Source organism: Uloborus diversus, chromosome 3 (genome assembly GCF_026930045.1).
Source record: "Uloborus diversus isolate 005 chromosome 3, Udiv.v.3.1, whole genome shotgun sequence".
NCBI lineage: Eukaryota > Metazoa > Arthropoda > Arachnida > Araneae > Uloboridae > Uloborus > Uloborus diversus.
This window is the reverse complement of record NC_072733.1, coordinates 82,521,038-82,542,879: the sequence shown is the minus strand read 5'-3', so window position 1 is coordinate 82,542,879 and position 21,842 is coordinate 82,521,038. Positions and strand designations below refer to the sequence as shown.

General features: G+C 34.8%; 1 protein-coding gene across 2 annotated transcripts in view; it reads left to right on the top strand.

Moving 5' to 3' along the window:
- The window catches only part of LOC129218384 (monoglyceride lipase-like), a 134,992-nt gene that overhangs the window by 94,089 nt on the left and 19,061 nt on the right, over positions 1–21,842 (top strand). For both annotated transcript variants that reach the window (XM_054852628.1, XM_054852629.1), the window contains 3 exons: positions 3,052–3,188; positions 5,569–5,679; positions 8,154–8,327. In XM_054852628.1, the coding sequence (XP_054708603.1) occupies positions 3,052–3,188; positions 5,569–5,679; positions 8,154–8,327 (422 nt within the window). The remainder of the gene's footprint in view (positions 1–3,051; positions 3,189–5,568; positions 5,680–8,153; positions 8,328–21,842) is intronic.

Here is a 21,842-nt window from a genome sequence, read left to right as displayed (position 1 = left end):
ATCATTACAATTTTTTCTCTCAACTAAACAGAATATTTCCGAAGAATATGAATCTAATTGTAATTAAAAACGTTGAAAATTGCATGTTTTTGGGGTATTTGATTACAATGTCATATGTTTCTACCATTTTTTTTTCACATTTCTTGCATTAAAAAAATATTTTTACTTTTAATACATCCAAAATTAGGTTCATATAAAGTATCTTCTATACATATAATAAAATAAGATGTTTGTGTGTGTGTGTGTGGCGCGCTTCCCGGGAAAACGGTAAGGCCTAGAAAGATGAAATTTGGTATACATATACAGTTTCTGCCGTAGATGTGCACCTCGGGCTTCGATTTTTGATATTTTAAGTAGAAAAAAAGTTATTTAATGTTTCATGTGTTTTTTTGCACATTTTAGTACTTTTTACCTCACAGACACCGAACCAACCGCACCACACAAATATCTTTTGTACTATAGTGTTGGAAATTTAATTTCCAATAAGATGAAAGAAAAATTTTTGAAGATAGAGCATTTTTTGTATTTTTTACGAATTTTTGAAAAAACCTTTAATTTGCAGTTTTTTCCGGGTTTTATTTTTTTCTAATATCATCCTGCGAGAAGTATCAAAGCCTCATTTCTAAAATTTAAGTTGGTAATAGTAGAAATATTTCACCCTCTTAAGAAGAAAAAAATTCTTTAAAATACGCAATAGTTTTTTTTTTTACAATTTTTTTTTAAATGCTGAACACATCATGTCTTTCCACGCATCGGTCGAAAAAAGGTTCTTCATTCCTTTATGCCTCTGACGTCACTACTTGGATTTCGATTCGATATTTACGACGGAATCTTAATCGCAAACAATGTTAATCATTTTTTTTTTTTTTTACTATATAGCTTACTTCTACATTTTATGACGTGATGACTACGGGTTTTTCCGGCAGCGCTTGCTTTTTTTCTTTCCTTTTTTTGTTTTATTTAGGGATTGCATTTATTTCTTTCTCCATCCCCCCCACCCCCAAGCTGGACGTTTTGCTGCATCTATAAAACGAAACATTTCATAGTTGTGCGCATTGAATTCAATAAAAACAGAAAGATTTTCTTTTCTTTGTCAAATGCTACTTTTTACACACTACGTGAAATTTTGGAGATAACTTTTTTTTTTTTGCTCAACTTAAATAAAAAAAGCAGTTTTTTGACTGATCTTTAATTTTATTATGAAATGGGCGGGGAGGTTAAAATAAATAGAGATGGATAAGAAAATTTAGAGATAGATCGTAAAGGTAGATAGCCGCCGAAGGCGGCAATCTTGGCGTAAAAATGTGAATGGCACAAAAAAAGATAGAGATGAATTGTTAATACTGCTGCCAAATTTATTTAAACAGCCGCCGAAGGCGTCAAACTTGAAGTAAAAAGGTAAATGACAAGTTAGCCAAATAGCCGCCGTAGGTGGATGCTTGCACAGAAAGGCGAATGGCGTAAGAAGGCGAACCAGCTGGTCGCCGCAGGCGGCTAGTAATTGAATAAAGAATATTCACACACATTTTCAGAACGATTGGTCACTAACTCTTTGAGCTACAATGCTCACCAGTTGAAAAATGTTGTTTCGAGAAAATCGCATTTGAAAATAACTACTGTGAACGTTTTGAAGTCTCCACGTGTTCATAACATCGGAACTAATCGTATTTGTTCACTGAAATTGAGCCAACATATTTTTGAATTAGTTTTACTAGCATTTTATGACATAAAAAAACTGGATTTTGTGACCCGTCATTGTCACTTTGTACACTTTTACAAACTGCCAGATGCGACATTTAGTGACGTCAAGAGGGCACAATTGCTACCCCCCTCCGGTTTCGAAACATTAATGTATTCATACATATAAGGGATTATTTTTTCTGTACAATATGCATTGATGACTCCGACTCCTGAAATTTTAAAGCCCCTGACTTCGACTCCTTTATCCGAAAATCAGTACTAACTCTGACTCCACTTCACAGCTTTGACCGAGCTCAGGACTCAGAGGGGAAATGACGCACTCGGAGCTATGGAATTTTAAGGACTCCGTCTTCCGACTAATTTACTCTAAAATCAGTCCAATTTCGATTCCACAACTGTTGTTTTTTGCGGGAAAAATTTGGAGTGTTGCATAAACTCATTTCGCATCTGTGCACGGATTTCATACTGAAAGAAAAACAGCGGCGGAATGGAATGGTTTTTCTAAACTGTGTGTCCCCGATGACGCAAAAATTGGAAGGAGAAATTAAAATTTAAAAAATCAATTTTAATGCAGCTTGGGAGTTTAAAATGGCATGGAATGCTACAGGGCTTATCAAAAGTCACAGTTGAGAATAGGGCTTATCAAGAATTGTCACAAAAAAGCCTTTCCCTGCATTTTAAACATTACCAAAACACAGTATCAAATTATCATGTCGTGGTGCATTGTTGATGACGTCATGAGCGTTACTCGATCATTGGCTATTTTATATATATATATATGTGTATATATATATATATATATATATATATATATATATATATATATATATATATATGTGTGTGTGTGTGTGTGTGTGTGTGTGTGTGTGTGATGATTTTTTTATTTAAAGAGAGTTGTATCAACTAAGACTCCAGGACAAGACAATATTATCTAAACATTTTAGCAGTGTGTAGAGAGTTAAAGTTAGTAGAAGTTATTATTTAAACTATTTTCAATATTTCTAAAAACCCAGAGCATAGAGATGCACCTTATAGGGACAGTACTACTGGATTAGAACCCGTCTACATCCAAATCATATAAAAAAAGATTTTTGAGTTTAACTTCGGTAGTTTGCAAAATTCTTTGAAACTTTTGTCAAAATCAAGATTAAGAGTTTTCTTCAGATAAAAGGACTGTTGACTGGTATGAGCTGTACCAAGCCATCATCCTTGAATGATATGTGAAATTCATTTTTCAAGGAAACTAATTTTGGGTCACAATTTTCAGTTGATATACAGTATTATACAGTTAATTCGTAAAGATATGTAAATAAATCTGTTTTCAATGATGTTCTTACTTTATTCATATAGTTGGCCATGGACAAAGTCAAGGACGAAGGGTACTTATTCACTCTTTCCATGAATTTGTTGATGATGTATTCAAGCACTTAGACATGATAAGGAAGAAACATCCAAATTTAGACTGCTTCATCTGTGGACATTCCATGGTATCCTTTTACTCAACTAATTGCTTGAATTTAGGAAGCAAACTATATCTATAAGATACGTCAATTCATTATTGAATTGACAAAATAAGTAAAATCACTTTGAAGTAATTAAGGAAAGGTTTGAAATTTTTTAACAATAAATGTTAATGTGTGAGAATCATTTGTTTTACAAACAGAATAAATGACACGTAAGTTGTAGTTTAAAGAGTTTTCATTATTGAACAAGAGCGCAAAATTTTAAGTAAAATATTTTGTCTAAAGATAAATACAGACAAGACTCAAATTTTAAATAATTTTGCTTGAAATTTAGGTATAATATTTCTCTCGTACGTTGTCGAGATTCCTGAAAGTTTGGTAAGGGTATAAGGAAAACTTTTGCGTTTTGAGTCGAAAATCTTAAAATAAAATTCGTATTTTTGAAAGAAATGCTTATATCTTCGTAAATACAAGTGATACTTACGCAAAAATCCATAAAATAATTATACATAGTAAGTACCCTAATTTCTGAAATGTCACATGAGGTATACATTTTATGTGATAAAAGCTAGAGAACAATTGGTTTCGTATGGTTCGCGAATTTCGTGCAAATGTGAATTTTTGAAAGTGTATATATTTTCAGCGTAAATAACGTGCAAAAACATTCTAAGTCATGATAAATGAAGTACTGCCTTATAAATAATTTCAAGCAGGAATAAATATAGAAACTAAGTCGATCTTTTTCAGTCGATAACTTTGTAAAAAGTAAAATGGCTCCATGTAAGGAAAAATAAATCAAGTATTAATCTTTTTATTATTTTTATTTCTACATTTAACTACGTTTCATTAATGCGTATTAAAATACGTATAGCGCGTTGATAAAATGTACTACGTAATACGATATTGCACTCATATTGTAATGACGTAGCGCATATTCTAGAAAAAATAAAGTTTAAGACATTAAAAATACGAAATATGATTGCATATTTGGTTCATTGAAATTTTTAAACATAAAATATCTTTAAAATTTGTGCAAGTAGAAAAAAGCAACTCACCTCTAGAATTATCATCATTCTTAAATATTTGTGCGATTACTGTATAAAAGTCACCAAATCATTAGAATTATAACTTTTGCATTTGTGATTTAAGTTTAAATAAAAGTTTTGAGTAGATTAATAGATTAGTTTTTGTAAATGTTTCTTGTAATGGTATTTTTCCTTAGGTATGTGGCAGCACTGTAAAGAAGACTTCATCTCTAATAAGTGAAATCATTTCACTTTCGAGCAAAATTTGTAACGTTTGGTTTTTGTGTTATGAATAAAATACGCCTTCAAGCCACTAAAAATGCATGACCTACAAATTGATCCTAATATATTTGAATAGTTTGTCTAATAAGAATTATGATTGAAGTAAATGTCAATTGGCACGTTTGGTGGTTCTGAACTGCTGTTTTGGGTAGAGGGTGTATAAATGAATGGAGGTAAAATTTGTAGGATAGTTTTGACTGTTTAAATGGCTTCTATGATGGCCCTTGTACACATCAACATATTCAAAATTCAGAATATTAGGTTTTTGAAAAAATCAGCACAGTTTTACTTCATCACAACCAAGCAATAATTAATTACAAGTGTGTCACGTGTAATGTTGACATCACGTTGATCTTTGCATGTTGATTTCAGCACTAGACTGAAACACTAGACTCAAATGTTTCTCGGAAATCAATTCTTTCGTAAAATATTTTCCTTTTAACTGGTAAATAGTTTTTGGAGCCTCACACAGGTCGAATTCATGTAATGTGTGTCGCATGCTATGCAGTATTCTATTTTTCCAAAATTAAAAAAAAAGGAATAGACAAAGTAAAATAAATAAAAAACAAAATAAATAAATAAATAAAATAAAAAGAAATAGAAAAAAAAATTGATGGTAAAACTCCTGGTATTCCTGTCTTTACTCTTTTCCCACTTTCGAAGTTAATTACTTCCCACCTCACCTTCGAGTCTTCAATTATACTTTTGTAAGTATAAAGAGAGATTAATATTAATTTCAGTTTATAAATAACAGTAAAAATGCATTCATTGTTTGAAAATAATTTCTTGCAATTCAATTTGTAAAAAGTTCACTTAAAGTGAGTACAAAGTTTTTTTCCTTAAGGCTGCTTCTTTATGCAATTGAAATTAATTATTTGAATAAAACTGAATGGAATAGTTTTATTGGCACACATTACTTGAAGTTTGAAAAAAAAAAGTTAAGAGAGATACTTTAGAGACAAGACTCTCCTTGTTTATATTATGCATACAAATATATGTTCAAACACTCAGACACTTAAAATATCCATTCCTACTTTGCGCATAAATGTATTATTTAAAAGTTTATTTACAGTAATTTGTATCTTTTTTTTCTCAAGGGTGGAGCAATTTCGATACTTTCTGCTTCAAGAAAACCTGAGTACTTTAAAGGAGTTGTTTTAATAGGACCATGCATTGCAACCAATCCAGATTTAGCAACACCTTTAAAAGTACGAACGTTGCATTTCATGTTTTTGAATTTTAAGCCAATTTTTATCAAATTTTCCTTAATTTTCGTAAATGTTTGTTTTGAATAAACTTTAAAAGTAAGTTTGTTCTATAGACTTGTGAGAAATATGTCAATAACTCGTTAAGTTGAAAATATGTTCAATGATGAATAAAAAATAATCTTCAACAATAAATGCATTAAAAGTGCTAAGCAAAACTAAGTGCATTGAAAAATAGTTATTGTCGTTATAAATTATTTTCATTTGTTTACTATTAAAAGTTTCTTACAATGTTTACTTTCTACACATTTAGTTAAACCTTGATACTCGATACTAAGTGACATTTTGTAATTCTTTTGACGTCATAATTTTGATTTCCTAAGTATCAAATAGTTAAACACGTAACATATTATGGAAAAGAAGTGGAATTGTGACATTTAATATTTAAGCAAATAAGGCAGCTGTTGCTCATGAGAAACTTAAAAACTGCTTCATTCTTTGAAGTGATTTAATTTTTGTTTCCAATTGTAGTGTAAAAAATGGGACAGCAGCAATGGCAGCAGCAGTAATAATAAAATATATGAGATTAACAATAGTATCTAGGAGGAAAAATTAATCACCTCACAATTTCGTTACAAGTAGGTAACTTTGTTTAGACAAACTTTATCAGAGAGACCTTTTGTTTAAGGATATGCAGATCAAGGATTCGTGAGTTGATTACTTCAAATTGTTCAAAATGATTTAAAATCAGTTCAAAGAATTTTTCAATTAGTTAAAAATTATATTTTTTAAAAAAATATAAAAAAAGTCATAATTTATTTCTACGGGCATAATTTTCATTTTATTTTAAAATCGATGTGGTAGCATTGAAATTCTAAAAAAGCTCAAGAAAAACTTAAAAGATTACGATTCCGAATGTATTCTTCTTTTTCCAAATCAAAACACCAAAAGTAATGATCCTAGTAAAATTTAAAATGGCTTCCAAGAAATTTAAAATAAATAAGAAGGAAAGAAGATACCCCAACTATTTTTAATAAAGAATGGTTACTAAAAGGTCAATTTTATTTTTCATAAATTTCAGTAATAGTGCATTGCAGTTTTATTGTTTTACATAGTAAAAGTAAATCATACGAGGGCTATTAAAGAAGGCCCTTATTATTAGTGATTTATAATGATATAAGAAAAATAAAAGTGCAGAATATTAATCTCCACATTACTGCCCTTGTTCCATTATGCAAAGTGAATTACCGAAACAGAATTCGGATCAAATGGAGGAAGTTTAAGGGTCGCGATGAATTAAAAGTTTTAGTTCGTAATATGTTTAAGCTAAACTATTTTTCCTCATGCGAAAGTTCACTGTTTACAGATTATTTTGAAATAAATAAATCAACTATTACGATGTACGTTAAGATGACAATAATCTTATTAAGTCAATTATTGTGTCACTTCTGATGGGTAAGTCATATTTCGCCCCAAGATAAGGTGACTCAAGGCTCTGTCTCCATTGTCTCCTATATACAGGGTGTTCCGTTTTAACCTGCAAGACCTTTATTTCGCAACCGTTGGTCCTAGATGCATACTTCCAATTGCAAAAATGTTCAAAATCAGATGCGGAGTTCAGATATTGAAAGTTTGTAGCAAAAATAAAAATGAATCAAAAAATAAAAAAATTAACTTTTTATAAGGGCCCCAGGTTCTCTAACTCATGTTGAGGGAAATTTTTTTTCATTCAAAAATAATTCCAACACAAAAAGTTTGAAATTAGTACGACCAATACTCACCGAGATATGAAACGCAGCGTTTTGTGACTTACACCACTTTACACTCGCCGTCAAGAACACCTTTTGGAGGAAAATATAACAGTTACCTAGTGTTTAAAATTATATTTGTGCATGGAGTGTTGTTTTTCAAATTGTTCTTGGTTTTTCAGTGTGTTTTTGCGTATCACGGCATAGCGTTTGCATTTATTTTTGAATAGCAATGAGAAATATAAATACTTTGTGTTTTTTACTTTGAAAACCTGTCATTTTTCTGAAATGGCGATAAATTCCAATCTCATCTTTTGTATGGTCTCTTAAAACTTTAAACTGTAATATCTCCTTGAATTTTGGTCGCACAAATGTCAAGTTTTTTGTGTCAATCTTTGTTTTTAATGGAGATTATTTCTCTAAATATAAGTTAGGGGACCTGGGGCCCGTATAAAAAGTTAAGTCTTTTATTTTTTGACTCATTTTTATTTTTGCTTCAAACTATCATTTATCTGAACTTCGCATCTGATTTTGAACATTTTTGCAATTGGAAGTATGAATAGGACTAATGGTTGCGGAAATAGAGGTCTTGCAGGTTAAAACGGAACATCCTGTATATATAAATCACTCTGTGCGTGTATGTGTCAAAATATTTTTTGCGCATTATATGAATGTAATGAAACTGTATTAACTCCATACAACGCGATGATTACTTAATTTACCTTTTAGGTAAAACTAGCTAAATTCATGAGGTGGTTGGCACCGAAATTTCCTGTAGGAGGTATTGACATGAACCAAGTTAGCAGTGATCCTAAAGTAGTGAAAAAGATGAAGCAAGATCCATTGAGATTTCATGGCTTTTGTACAGCGGGGTTGGGCGCATCTTTGTTAGATTCCTGTGAGGTGCGTTGTGTTATTTACATTGCTTCTCTTATTTGTGTTTATTACAGCGTGATATATGCGTGTATCTTATTTCAAAATAAACAGGTAGCGTTACATGAACTTTTGAAATCTGTTTATCCAACGACGAGAATTGATTTGATACATCTTTAGTACAAATATTTTTTCAAGCACACATGTTAAATATACACTGCAATCGTTTTCAAGAATTGTTCACAAAGCATTTATCATAAAATGCACTTTATTTCACTTTATAAGATACATACGTATCTTATTATAATATATAGTTGTACTAAATGGACAGAGGGTGGCCAAATTGTTATACTCAAACTTTTCTGTATTTTTATTTATTCATTCATTTTTTTTATTGTTGTTACATAGTTTTATTATTTGAACACATTTTAAAGTTTATTTAAAATATGAACTAAACATATTAAATTTAAAGTGCCTTCTGATCGATACTAGAAATTTGCTAAAAATAATTATTTAATATTTAGTAACTCCGCTTTTTGCTGCTACCACAGCTTGGATGCGGCGTGGTATACTTTCAATGCATGATATGACTATTTGTCAGTCTCGGAGTATTGTGACATGCGTTGATCATATTCTCAATCTCACTCACTAGAAGAAGCTTGTAACTTGAAATTTTAACGGAAACTGACACTGACATCTATCACATTTAAAATAAAAAAGAAAAAAGAAAGAAAAGTGTTGCTAGAATAAACCTTTAAAGTTTAAAATAAACTTTAAAATATGTTCAAATAATAAAATTATGCAAAAACAATACAAAACTAGCCGACCCGTGCGGAACTCCACACTGTGCTTTTAATCGTTTCATATGGCATTCCACTCTTTTAAAATTTCGAAGAAAGAACATTATGAAGAAGAATAGAAAAAAGTAAACGGATTAAACTAAACGGAGAAACGTACATGCACAAAGGAAGGCATGTAATTTGAAGACATCAGTAACAAAACTTCGTTAAATGAAATGTTGTGATGTGATCATCGCTCACTTTTTGGTTGTACGTATTTTCAATGCAAACAGAAATATCATTAAAAGTGTGACTGAGTGACGCGTGAGAAAGCAGTAATTCTGCATGTGAAAAAACGGGTGGTGGCAAATACAATCTTGCCTACGTGAGCCTCTGACAAAAAAAAAATATTAAACAGATATTTATTGGCACGGATTCGAACTCGCACTATTCCGGCTATCAGCATGACACTCCAACCAACCGAGCAAATGCGCTGAATTTCAAATGCTGCATGCAAATAATTCATTGAAGCAATACGTAAAAAAACAACAGAAAGCTGTTTGCCAAAAAAAAAAAAAAAAAGGCCATGGGTCTATGTTTTGTCATTAGCCAGCATGATAGGGGAAGCTGCTGGACGGTTGTACCTTCGGACGTTGGTCGGGAAATTCCGGGTATCGTCGAGAGAGATCCTAATTTGGATTCAACGTGTGTGTCACAGCCCTCTTCAGTACCCCAGGAAGTTTCAACGCTATCAAACTAACATTTCAGATTCATCACATTTTTTCGGTTTCAGTAGGATCTAAGTAAAAGAAAAACATGAGCAATTTCCTTTTTTTTTCGTTCGTCGTGGATTGTATAATTCATTTTTGTTGCGGGTATCATGATTCCCTGTATTTTGAAGGTTTTGTTTCTGATTTTTAATGTTGTAAAACTGTGGTCCTGTCGATGTGACTGGCTTGCAAAACCAAAATGGCGTACCTTTGTACCCACGGACAGGGGTGCCCATCCCCCCAAGCTCAATGGCGCAAATTCCCCCCAAAAATTTTCTCGCTTTCAAATCGGGTTAAACATAACAGTTTTTAGAGTGTTTAATTTCAGTCAAATTCACGGGGGGGGGGGGATAGCGCTAACAAATACCATTTGAACTGAGATATTGTTGGATTGTTGACTTGCCTTGCCTTCCCAAATATTACAATGTGGACCTTGAGTAAACAAGTTTAGGGTATCCCTGAATTTTGTTACATCTTCCTTTTTTTTTTCAAGCGTATGAATATTTACAGTGAGAGTGGATTCAACTTTCTGACTTAGGATGGAGTCATTACTAGATGTATACAATATGAATCTTGAAATGGAAATTTATTGTCACTAAGATTGGGGGTACGGGGGTCTCTCCCCCGGAAAATTTTCGAAGTTGTAGTTTTTAAACCAGTTTTAGACGATCTCTGGTGACGTTAGGGGGATAAAAGGTTTGGTGGCCCCTTCCAGATAATGTTTAAATATTGAAACTTTAAAAGTGCAATTGTAAATAGTCTAACGCTGTGTTAAAGAGGGCTGTCTTTAGTTTTCAAAATTGCAGTTCCAAACACGCAGTTTTAGACTATCTGTGGTAATGTTAGGGAAAGAAGAGATCCTAGGGCTCGCACCAGAAAGTTTTTCAAAATTTAAGTCTTAAAAACGCTATCTATGGTTGAGGGAAAAGCGACGAGAGTAAGGGGGGAGGGGGCGCTCCACTTAAATTTTCGAACTTGTCGCTTTAAAAACGCAGTTTTGATAGATCTTGATAATGTTAGTGGAAAGTGAATTTCGGTGCCTTTTCCCCGGCAATTTTTTTTAAAATTGATACTCCAAACACGCAGGCTATCATTCTAGGCTTATCTTTGATCGTGTTAAGGAAAGAGGGAGGAATTAGGGGCCCTCTCCTATATTTTTTTCAAAATTGCAGTACTAGAAAAGCAGTTTTAGATGACTCTCATCACTGTCACACGTATTCATCATTCAGAATTATGCTACTTCCAGAAAATTTATAAAAAATTGCAAAGAAGTCAAATCGTCTGATCCAGCTTTGAAACAGACACCAACTCCATGCCGTCTGTGATGTGTTCCCTTCATTGAAAAAGAGACAAGGTCATTAAATTCTGGAAAGAGGACCAGGGTCGTCGTTAGGTCAAAAAACTGCGGGAGGATGGGGGGGGGAGGGTACGCTTTGGCGGCCCCTTAATTGTTTCAAACGCTTATTCTAATATGCAGAGAGAGAGAGAGAGAAGATTTGGCTTCTGGTTTAGCAGGGATAGTAATATTGCTAGACCTTAGTACTAGTAATATAAATTTAATCGTAAGAAGGATAATATTCAATCAGAATTAGGGGGTGTCGGAGGGCTACCTTCTTGCATTATTTCGAAATTGAAGACATACAAACAGTTTTAAACTGTATTTTAAGTTTGGGAGGAAGGGGAGATGAGGTCCAGGATAGCATCTCCCGATATTTCTTCCAAATTTAAGTCTCCCACACAATCGTACGTTATATTTAATTTTGTTCAGAAGAGGGGGTCCAGGGGCTCTCTCCAATTTTCAAGATTGTTATTTGAAAAACACAGTTTTAGACGATCGGTGGTGGTGAATTTGGAAGGTTAAAGGTCCTTAGACCCCTTAAGGGAGGAAAAGACCCGGGGTCATCGGTCTTTATTTTTTCAAAATGCAAACTTCAAGCATGCATTCCCAATTGTAAATTATTTCTTACTGTGACGCGTAAAGAGAGGGGGGGTCCGGGGGGTTTTCCCCTGGAAAATTTCGAAAATTGTAGTTCGAAAAATGCAGTTTTAGACGATTTATGGTGATATTAAGGAGAAGAGAGATGCGTCCCACCACCCCGAAATTTTTTGAAATTTTGAAGCCTTAAAAACGCGATTGTTGATTTTTTTTCGTTAAAATTTAATGCAACACTAGTTTCTTAAAATTCAAGCTCCGAAAACGTAATTTAATCCAACCTTCTATGAAAAAGGGAAGAGGAGTTTTGAAGGGGCTCGCGACCAGAAATGTTCTGTAATTGAAGCCCTAAAAGCGAGATTTTAAGACATTTTTCGATGATGTTGGCGAAAGAGAGAGAGGGGGGGGGGGCATTCTCTCAAAAACATTTTGATCTGTTGAAACCGCAGTTTTAGAAGATTTTTGGTAATGTTAGTGGGTGGAGAGATTCGGACTCCTCTTATGGCAAATTTTCAAAATTGAAATTCAGTTAACGCAATTGAAGACGATTTTAAATACTCTTAGAGGGGTAGAAGGTTTTGGAGATCTCCCAGAAATATTTTCTGAATTGAAGCCTTAACCATGAAATTTTTGAGGATCTTCGGTAATATTTGGAGAACGACAGTTTCGGGACACCTCAGGGAGTTTTTTTTAAAAATTAAAGTAGAAAAGACAACATTTATTCGGCCTTGAATGATGATGAATGATTAATCGAGAGGGCGTTTCTCTCAGAGGTTACGTTGGGAGCATTCTCACGGCTTTTTGAAATTGCAGTCCTAAATACTCATGTGTAGGTCATCTTTGATGACCTTAGGGTGGGATGGGGTTTCAGAACGTTTTCCCTGGATTTTTTCAGAACCTAAGTTTTAAAAACTCACAGGCCAGCTTTGGGGACGTAAAAAGAAGAGTTTGGAATTCCCCACTCTTCCTTTCGGTTTTGCTACGTCCCGCCAATCTTCATTGTAAATTTTAATTATTGATAAACATATTGTGGCAATATTTTCTTTCAATTTTCCTTTGCCAAACACGGTTATTTGCTTGAATTTTCCATAGTAAAGTTTTCAATTTCCAGTCTAATATTTTTGTTTTCTGGCAGTACAAGCGTTTGCGGCCTTAGAAAAAAGACTTATAACATTTTGAACGGATGTGGTAATTTTCTGCGATACCTTAGGTTTCTATTCCACTTCATTTTATTTTAAACATGCCACTTCCCACTTGCATCAATTGTTCAAGCTTTGATTTACTTACGATTTTTACATTCAAAACAGTTAGAACTTTTGTTGCGAGTATTCATTACAATATTTTGAATTTCTCTTTGCATTTAACTGTGTTTTTTTTTCACTCTTTCTATTTCAAATTTATTTCGGTGACACATACATGACACATCATTTTTCTCCACTTAGCAATGATTTTCAGGACGACAACATTTTCGATCCAAAAAAAAAAGAGGAATGTTTCGCCGACCCCTATCCTTTGGGCTGCCCTAATGAAGCTATTTATTTATGTATTTTTTTTAACTGAAGAACCATGAAGCATGGTTTTGTATAACCAGTGCCGCCGAGAGACAAGACGTGTACCACGTCAGTTTGGTCGGCGGTCCTCCCTCCCATTATGCTAATTTTACTCTAGGCACAATACTTAAATTTGAGACTAGCCTATAATTTCCGACTAGGCACACATGCCCACTATGCAACCTAGTGAAGAATGTCTTGTTCTGAATACTGTTTTTTTTTTTTCTTTTTTTTTAAATAAAAATGTTTGAAGCGTACATTTCTGCGGCACATAGATACTCTTAATAAAAGAGAATAATGGATGTTCCTAAATTGTATTTTAAAATTACATTTTCTATTCAAATTTCACAGAAAAAGTACTTTGTCACACTTATTTCAATTGTTTATTTATAATTACTATTTTAATTTTTTAAAACAACGAAGAGTTTCCCTTTTCTTCGTTAGTTGCATCGCTAAAATTATATTGGAAGCCCCACTTCTGAAAACTGAATGGGAGGGGGGGGCGGGGGGTCCCTCAAGAGTACGTGAAAAAAGTTTTGGTAATGCATCTATTTCTTATTGAATGAGTTTAAATATTTTTTCTTTCCAAAATTCAAAAATTTCATGTTCTAAAGAAAAAAAAAGCCTTCTGGAAACCCCCCCCCCCAAAATATTGATGGCGCAACTTGCGCCATAATCCCCCCCTGTGGGCACCCCTGCCCACGGACGGCAATTTTTAGTCTCCTTGGGTCACACGTGAGTCTTCTTACCATGTGAAGCACCTTAAAATGGTGCCTTGTCATCAACGTCCGAAATTTGCTTTCAACAATGATGATAAATTTGAAGTAGGGGTTGAAGATATAGTGTTGAAATAACCCGCACTTGTTGTAGGATCTACAGACCGTCAATCCCACCTGTATTCATTTGAAGTCGACTTATAGATTTTCGTTGGGCTAATCTAAACTGAGTATTTTTGTAATGAGTTAATTTTGGTTAAAGGTTTCAATTTTCATATAAATTGAGGTTATTATGTAGGTACATAGAGAGCCGTAATATCATGAATCAAGTTATTTTTTTGTTTAAAAACATTAATTATTCATAACATCATTAACTCTCTTAAGAGTAATAACTTTTTTAAAGAGTTCACTGATGTTAAAAATTAAAGAAAATTTAAAAAAAAAGGGAAAAATCCTTCGATAATTTTCAAAGTTTAATTCCTGTTGGAAATTTTATTTAATGTTATTATAATGGATGTTTGAAGTATTTCACTATAAAATGACTTATGAAACTGTATTGAGTATAACTGAGTTCCCCTCAGATCTACACTCCTGTTTGTGAAAATTGCAACATTACGAAGGACTTACGCGAGTGAGCTGAAAATTGCAGGAAATGCAAAGTAGGGCATGATATGCAAATGATTAGAATTGCAGACTGGTAGCGCATGCATATGCTGAGCAGCGCCCTCTGAACGGCGGAGCGAATCAAATATAAATAGACGGCTGTTGCGATGCGTGTATGATTATCGGTGGTTATATGCTAAAGTAAACGTTAACTGAATCTTTACTATGCCTCTTCGACGAAAGAAAGCGAAATTTGAGCAAATTTCGGAGTTTGAACGGGGCAGAATCGTCAGCCTTCGTGAAACTGGATTGTTTTATCGTGCAGTAGCTGGGCTCGTGTGCAGCGTAACAGCAGCACAATCATGCGTGTTTGGAAGCAGTGGATGGACTGGACAAGGGTCGGACAGCTCGGAAATCCGGGAGTGGACCCCGAAATGTGACGTCAGTTCGCGATGACAGACACCTGGTGCGTATGGCGCTGACGGACCGCACAGCTTCTTCTAGACAATTGGCAGCACAGTGGTCAACAGCTACAGGTGTTTCATTGTGTGCTGCATAAAAAATATGCATAAGAACTACAGGCTGAATCAAGGTTTTGCAACAGCAAGGGGCGTTTCCGAAAAACTAATTTTAGTCCGTAAGTCTATTTTCTATCATTAGCCGGCCCGATAAGCTCTAAAATGAGGGGGGGAATTTCTTCAAGAAATAAGAAAGATCTCGCATACCGACAGAAAAATAATCCACAGAAATAATATAAAAGATAAGATATTGAAGAGAAGTGTTTTCATTTTTGAAAATTTATACAATTTTTTATCACAGGCTGCATAAACCGTTATGGCTTAGATGGCAGCTCGAGTTCATCATTTAACCGAACGGTTAAAATGCAAAATCAGTTGAACTAAGTTCGTTTTTTTTAGCGTAGTTTTTCGAATGTAGTAAAAATGTGGCTATCTATTTGTTTTTTTGCCGAAAGAAGAAAAAAAAATGATATTTTACCCATCAAGTTCTTTGTAATTTTAATGTTTTACTTCGTATTCTAATAAATATTCATAGTTTAATTAAATGAAAAGCGTAATTTCAATTTGTGGTAGAAATTTTTTTATTTGTAAAAAGAGTCAAAAACTATCATTAGTAGAATCTACATTTCAGTATTCGATTTTTTTTTATGAACAAAAAACTATTTCGTTGTAGTCTGAAATCTTAAACCTGATACTTACCCTAGTGAAAATGACCAGCTTTTACCGCCTTAAAGGCGGTTTTTGGACAGGCGGCAAAAGACGGTCAATGCCGGCTTTGACCGTCTTTATCTCAGATGGTAATGACCAGCTTTAACCGTCTTAAGACCAAGACGGTAGAGACCGGCTTCAGCCGGCTAAGGCAATGAAAGCCGGCATTGACCAACTGCTACCGCCTGCCCAAAAACCGCCAGCTTACTATACTAATGACAAGGATAAAGCTTATTATGCAAATAACACAAAAGGTTACAGTTTTAACGCATCTCACAAAACAATTCCTATTTTACTCTGCTTAAGTATATGATTTTTACTATTGTATTTTAAGATTTGAAGAAGATGGATTCAAATGCAGTACGGTTATATAATCCCAAATATCATAATAAAAAACAAGGTGGTGCTTAGGGTAATCTCATACAATTCTGAGATTACATGCAACATTGTGACATTTAGCAACAATAGATTAAAAAGCAACAACTAAATGCAAACAGGACACTTAGTTCCTCTAATTGGGGGAAAATATACTTTAATTTTAAAAAGAATGTAAAAAGAAAATATTTATATTAAGTTTAAAGAATACAATAAATACAATTTCAAAGCAATCAGATTAATATTACTTTTATACCAATAATGAAAACACTAAAGAGTTTAGCTTGCTGTTGTAAGCCAACAGGAATGTGCAACAGTTATTTCAGGACCTTCTAACAACGGTCGGAAAAATATTAACAAGACAGATTTAGACACTGCTGGTCGGTTGGTCGGTCTTTGAATTTGTTGGGGGCCTACAGAGCCGAGCTCTTTTACCCCGAAACTGAAGGAAGTAAGTCTCTTTGTATAACGTAAAACGCCAAAGCTACATTGCGTCCCCGCGAACGGGGCAGTAAGTTAGTGAGCATTTCTCACAGGAGGAGTGAGTCAAGCGCCCGAAGGGAGCAGCCAAGCTGCGTCAGTACCAAGTCATTCGTAGGGATAGGGGAGCTTTTCTTCCCAAGGTTTGTGTACAGAAGTCAGGCTGGAGCGCATCTTCATCTGGAGGGGGGGGGGGGGTCCGCCAAGGGCAGTCGATAGTTCTGGCGGGATGAGCCAATCCGCAGTTGGTGCAGAAGGGACCTTTTACTTTATTGGGGCAGTCTTGCAGTCGGTGAGGGCCGGCGCAGAAGACGCACCATTCGGTGATGTAGGTGTAGGAGCAGTGCCCCTACCTTTGGCAAGGGAAACAATGGAGTGGGCCACGACGGGGATGCAGCTTCTCCAGGTGGGTGATGAAATCCCCGACTTTAATTCTTTTTGTAAAAAAAATGTCCTCTTCTCTGCTTTCGAGTTTCCTGAGATGTAGGCAGAAGATGGGGAGAGGGCCTTTCCGGTTGGATGAATTGGAGTACGTGAATCAAGTCTTGCTGAAGTTGCCGGAATGCAGATTTGATATCCCCCTGGTCAATGTCAGATGGGAGTCCTTTAACTAGACACGGGTTGGAGGGATATAGCCGATGGTTGGGGCGTGGAAGTCGATAGCATGATCTTTAGCGTAGTTCTCCACTTCAACTTGGCCATTTTCGGAATAGGGGGTAATGATCCTCCTCCCTGATGAAAATCCTCTTCACTGTTCTTTTTCTTGATTTCCTCGATAACAGTCTTAGGATTGGCAGCGTTGATAAGCACAACTGGTTTTCTTTTCTTTTGGCTAGAAGCACCGCTCAGCTTTTAGTGAAGGATCTTATTTTCCTCTTCTAAATGGGCGACCTTCTTGAGCAGGATCTCTGCCTCCTGGTGCTGTTGTAGTAATATTTTCTGGGTTATGCAGTGGCCGTGTCTGAACATGACTCTCTTCAGTAGTACCGCATCTCTTTTGGAGATTTCGTCGTAAGAAACTTTGTCTATCCCTTTTCCTGCGGTTACGAGTTTTTGTTTTAAGTCCTTCAAAAATTGCATATCATGACTTGTTAATAGCGTCACCTATTCCTGACCATACGATGCCTAAATCCTTGCATGTGGCTTCGAGTGTTGGGTAGTCTTCCATCTCATTGTCGGAGTATGCTGATGTAAACGAGCAATGACTTTGCAAGTCATCATTCTTCCTCATGTCTTGGCTGGAATCACTGCCGGTGTGAAGGGGAAGGGACGCCGCGGTCATGGGGGGAACCCCGTTGGCCCCAAGCAGGGCCTTTTGGTTGTTCTGCCCCTTCGAGATTTTTCGTTTCGCCATCTCAGTAGAGCATGTCTTCCTCAGATCAATCCTGTCCCGAGTGTGTGTGTCGACTTCAAATGAATGGTGAGTAGACACTGCTGAACAGACCTTCTTTATGTGCAATAGAGCTCGAAGATCCAAGGTAATTGAGGCTCATTCCACCTCGGGTTACGTGGAAAATTCTTCCAAATTAATTTTTTACCCTTTTCTGATGACATAAGGAGTAGCCACTTTTACTTCCTCATAGAAAGAAAAGCAGTATTGCTGTCGTGAAAAATTATCACTGAAATTTCAACATAAATTTTGTTTTTAATTACCTCTAATTGAATTTGGGCTTTTTTCCACAAAGTCTGTATGTATGTATTTACCCGAGCATATTGGTAGGCAACCAAACATATATTTTGACCGAATCCATTTCAACGAGTTTTGTCATAACGCTTGTATCTGTGTGCTTGTGAGCATATATATCTCGCATATATATTTATAGACCGCAAACGTAACTGCACAGCATCAAATGTATCCGCGAACGGCGTGCGTCTATATTATTTAGCTATCATGCCTGTTCCCCATTGTAGGGATATGGGTGTGAAGAGATTGAATAAACACTAGCTAAAATATAACTTTACAATGTTCAATAACGATACAGTTAAAACAAGCCGTTCTGTGACTCTCACAAGTTGGAAATTCAAGTCTCCATGCCGGCATGCCGTAGACACAACATTCTATTTTTGCGGAAGAAGTAGAAGTAGTCAATTACCTGAAGGAGTACGAATACTCGGGAGAGTGTGGATACATCACCACAAATCTATAAATTTTAACTTTTTAAGGCTCTTCAACAAAATTGTTTCAAAGAAATGCTAATGATTTTCATGGAAAATAATTAAAATTTAAGTAAGAATAGATTTAAGTTTGAACACAAAATAAAATGTTGCAAAAGTTTTTATTTCTTTCGCCATCTTTTAACTCAAGAAAAACTTAAATGGCATCAGTTTATTAACGAATTTGTTTGTTTACGTTTGCTCTTCATAGTTGTTCGGCTCGTTTGTAGACAACAAGCAGCCCTGTAAAGAGAGCTGTGAAAATCATACTGCACTAATAACATTTAAAAATTAAAACTAAATGTTTTTTTGATTTACTTTTGTCCTACAATAATTTACATTGTTTTAAAATATAAATAAAAGTGTTCAAATGCTAACAAGCCTCCGTTTGGTCTTGTAGCCCTTCACTGCACTATCATATTTGATGCATAATTTGTTTTCTCAGTGTTTTGTCTTTTTCTAAATGCTGTGTTAAATTAGGAACATGAATGCATGCCAAAAAATCATTATTTGAACCACATTAAGTGTAGTTGACATCGATAGTCAGTTAATTTTTCCTGTTGCACATGTTGACACATTTACAAATTTTTTAGCATTTAGAGTCTTACTTTAATGGCTTCATAAACTGCTTATATGATTACATATCATGAACCTCTTCGATGAAATATATTACTAACTTTATAAACACAGTGAGTGATTTCAATTTCAGGTATCGAAAATGTGATAACATCCCTTCTTTAGAAAATGCTTTAAAAAAAATCCTACCCAAAAGGAACTAAACAATCACAATCTGACACTTTTTTGTTTATTTTGGGGAAAAAAAGTAATTTTATTTTTTATCCATTACTTATAATTGGCATCTTATTAGTTTAGTAAATAATATTTTATTATTATGTTTGCAGAATAGTGAAAAAACAAAGAAGTTATACGAACAAAAATTTTAATGTTATCGCTATCAATATTCTGCATGTATAATATCATAAAAAGTATGCAATCAAAGTTTAGTTGCCGGGTGCCTTTTGACAACTACTTCAATATTTTGTCTGATTTGATGGCACCGAATGGAAAAAAAATTTTTTTTTTTGTATCATTAACCAAATTAGTATTGCTTGCTTGATCTTTCAAATTGTCATCCGTACTTAAATGTAGATTTTCCTCTTTGGTACAAAGTGGTATTGAGCAATGTCAGCCTTCACCAATTGGGGTGAAAGTTGATACCGGCTTTGATCAAGATAGTCAAAGGCTGTAAAGGTGATAGAACCATCTTGCCTGAAGCTAGTACTGCCTTTGACAGTCTTCAAGTTAGGTGGTCAAAGACGGTACCAGCTTCAAGCTGAAGGCAGTACCGGCTTGCAGCAAGACGGCTGAAGGAGGTACCGGCTAGCAGCAAGACGGCTGAAGGCGGTACCGGCTTGCAGCAAGATGGCTGAAGGCGGTACTGGCTTGCAGCAAGACGGCTGAAGGCGGTACCGGCTTGCAGCAAGACGGCTGAAGGCGGGTACCGGCTTTTTTCTAAGGTAGCAGAAGCCGGTCATTTTTACTAGGGTATATTTTCGCTTACATTCTGCTTTAGCTTTCTGACCGGAGCCAAAGCTTAAAAAAAAATATATTAAGAATCGATACAGCTACATGTTGCATCACGTTTTCGTAACAGCAATGAGGATCCATTTCATATATTTTCTTACCTCACTTGGATTATTCATTGTTTTTATATGTTCATGTAATGCGATATATTCATCTCTATTTTTTATGCAGATCGTCTGGGCCGGACACGAGCATTTGTTCTTCTGGTTACCATTCGAACGCTCTGCCGATCGAGCTATTCAGCTCTGTCGGACACAGCGCAAGTTAAACTTAAACCTCAGTCCGGTGCTTTAAAACATGTTTTTTTAACAGAAAAAAACAAATTTTAGACCGTGGGTCTACTTTTCGTCATTAGCCTGCACGATTACCTTTAAAATGAGATGTAAATCAAAGAAATCGATCAAGAATTGAGGAAGATCTCGCGTAGGAACAAAAAGCAGGCTACAGAAATAATATATAAGGATAACAAAAATGCAGAAAAGTTTGAATATAATAATTTGGCCACCCTCTGTAGTAATCTGACATTTTTACTCTGTTGCTGAATATAATTTCCAAGTCTGTTGTTCAATTTAAGTACTACCGAGTTGAAATTTTACAAAATTCATCAAAAAGGAAAGGAAGGAAAGTGGCTTTTATATCCGTAGGATATTAGAAAAAAGGAGCCTTAATTGGGTGTTGAAAATGAACCGCAGCCTTACTTAATTTGGAAACTTTTAATAACTTCGGATAAAGACATGTTGAGCTTATTTGCGAAACATGATGTCAGTTAAATAACCTACGCACCTACACTGATGCATCCCGACATTTTACCATGTTTTTAAAGGTATTTTCCAAGTCTACTGCTCAATTTCAGTAATAATGCGTTGAATTTATGTTTTCATTTCAGGACTTTTCTTGTAATTTGCCAGCGTTGAACTTGGCTTTTACGTAATCCAACAAAAAGAAGGAAAAAAGGAATGGCGTCAAAGGTCAAAAAATCTCGACTATATTACCGAATGTTGAATGCGTACGCAAAGATTTACTGCCGACACATACTTTAGCTATTACAGCACAGATACACTACATAGTTAAATGTTAACATTTTGCTATCAAAACACAAAACATTATTATTTTCACGTGGAATTGACATTAACTACATTATTTGTATGCCCCACGTTTTCTAAATTATATAGCTCGGCCATTCTGTCCCGCACGTAACGTCTCATATATTTCATTAAAAATATTACTTTAAAATATTAATGAACACATTTTTTTCTACTTAACAACTTACAAACCTATGTGTGATTTCTTAAGCAAAAAATTCCGTCATTACCCTTTTAAATTTTTACAAATCAACGAAATATATGAACCGTCACGTGCGGGACAAATGATTTAC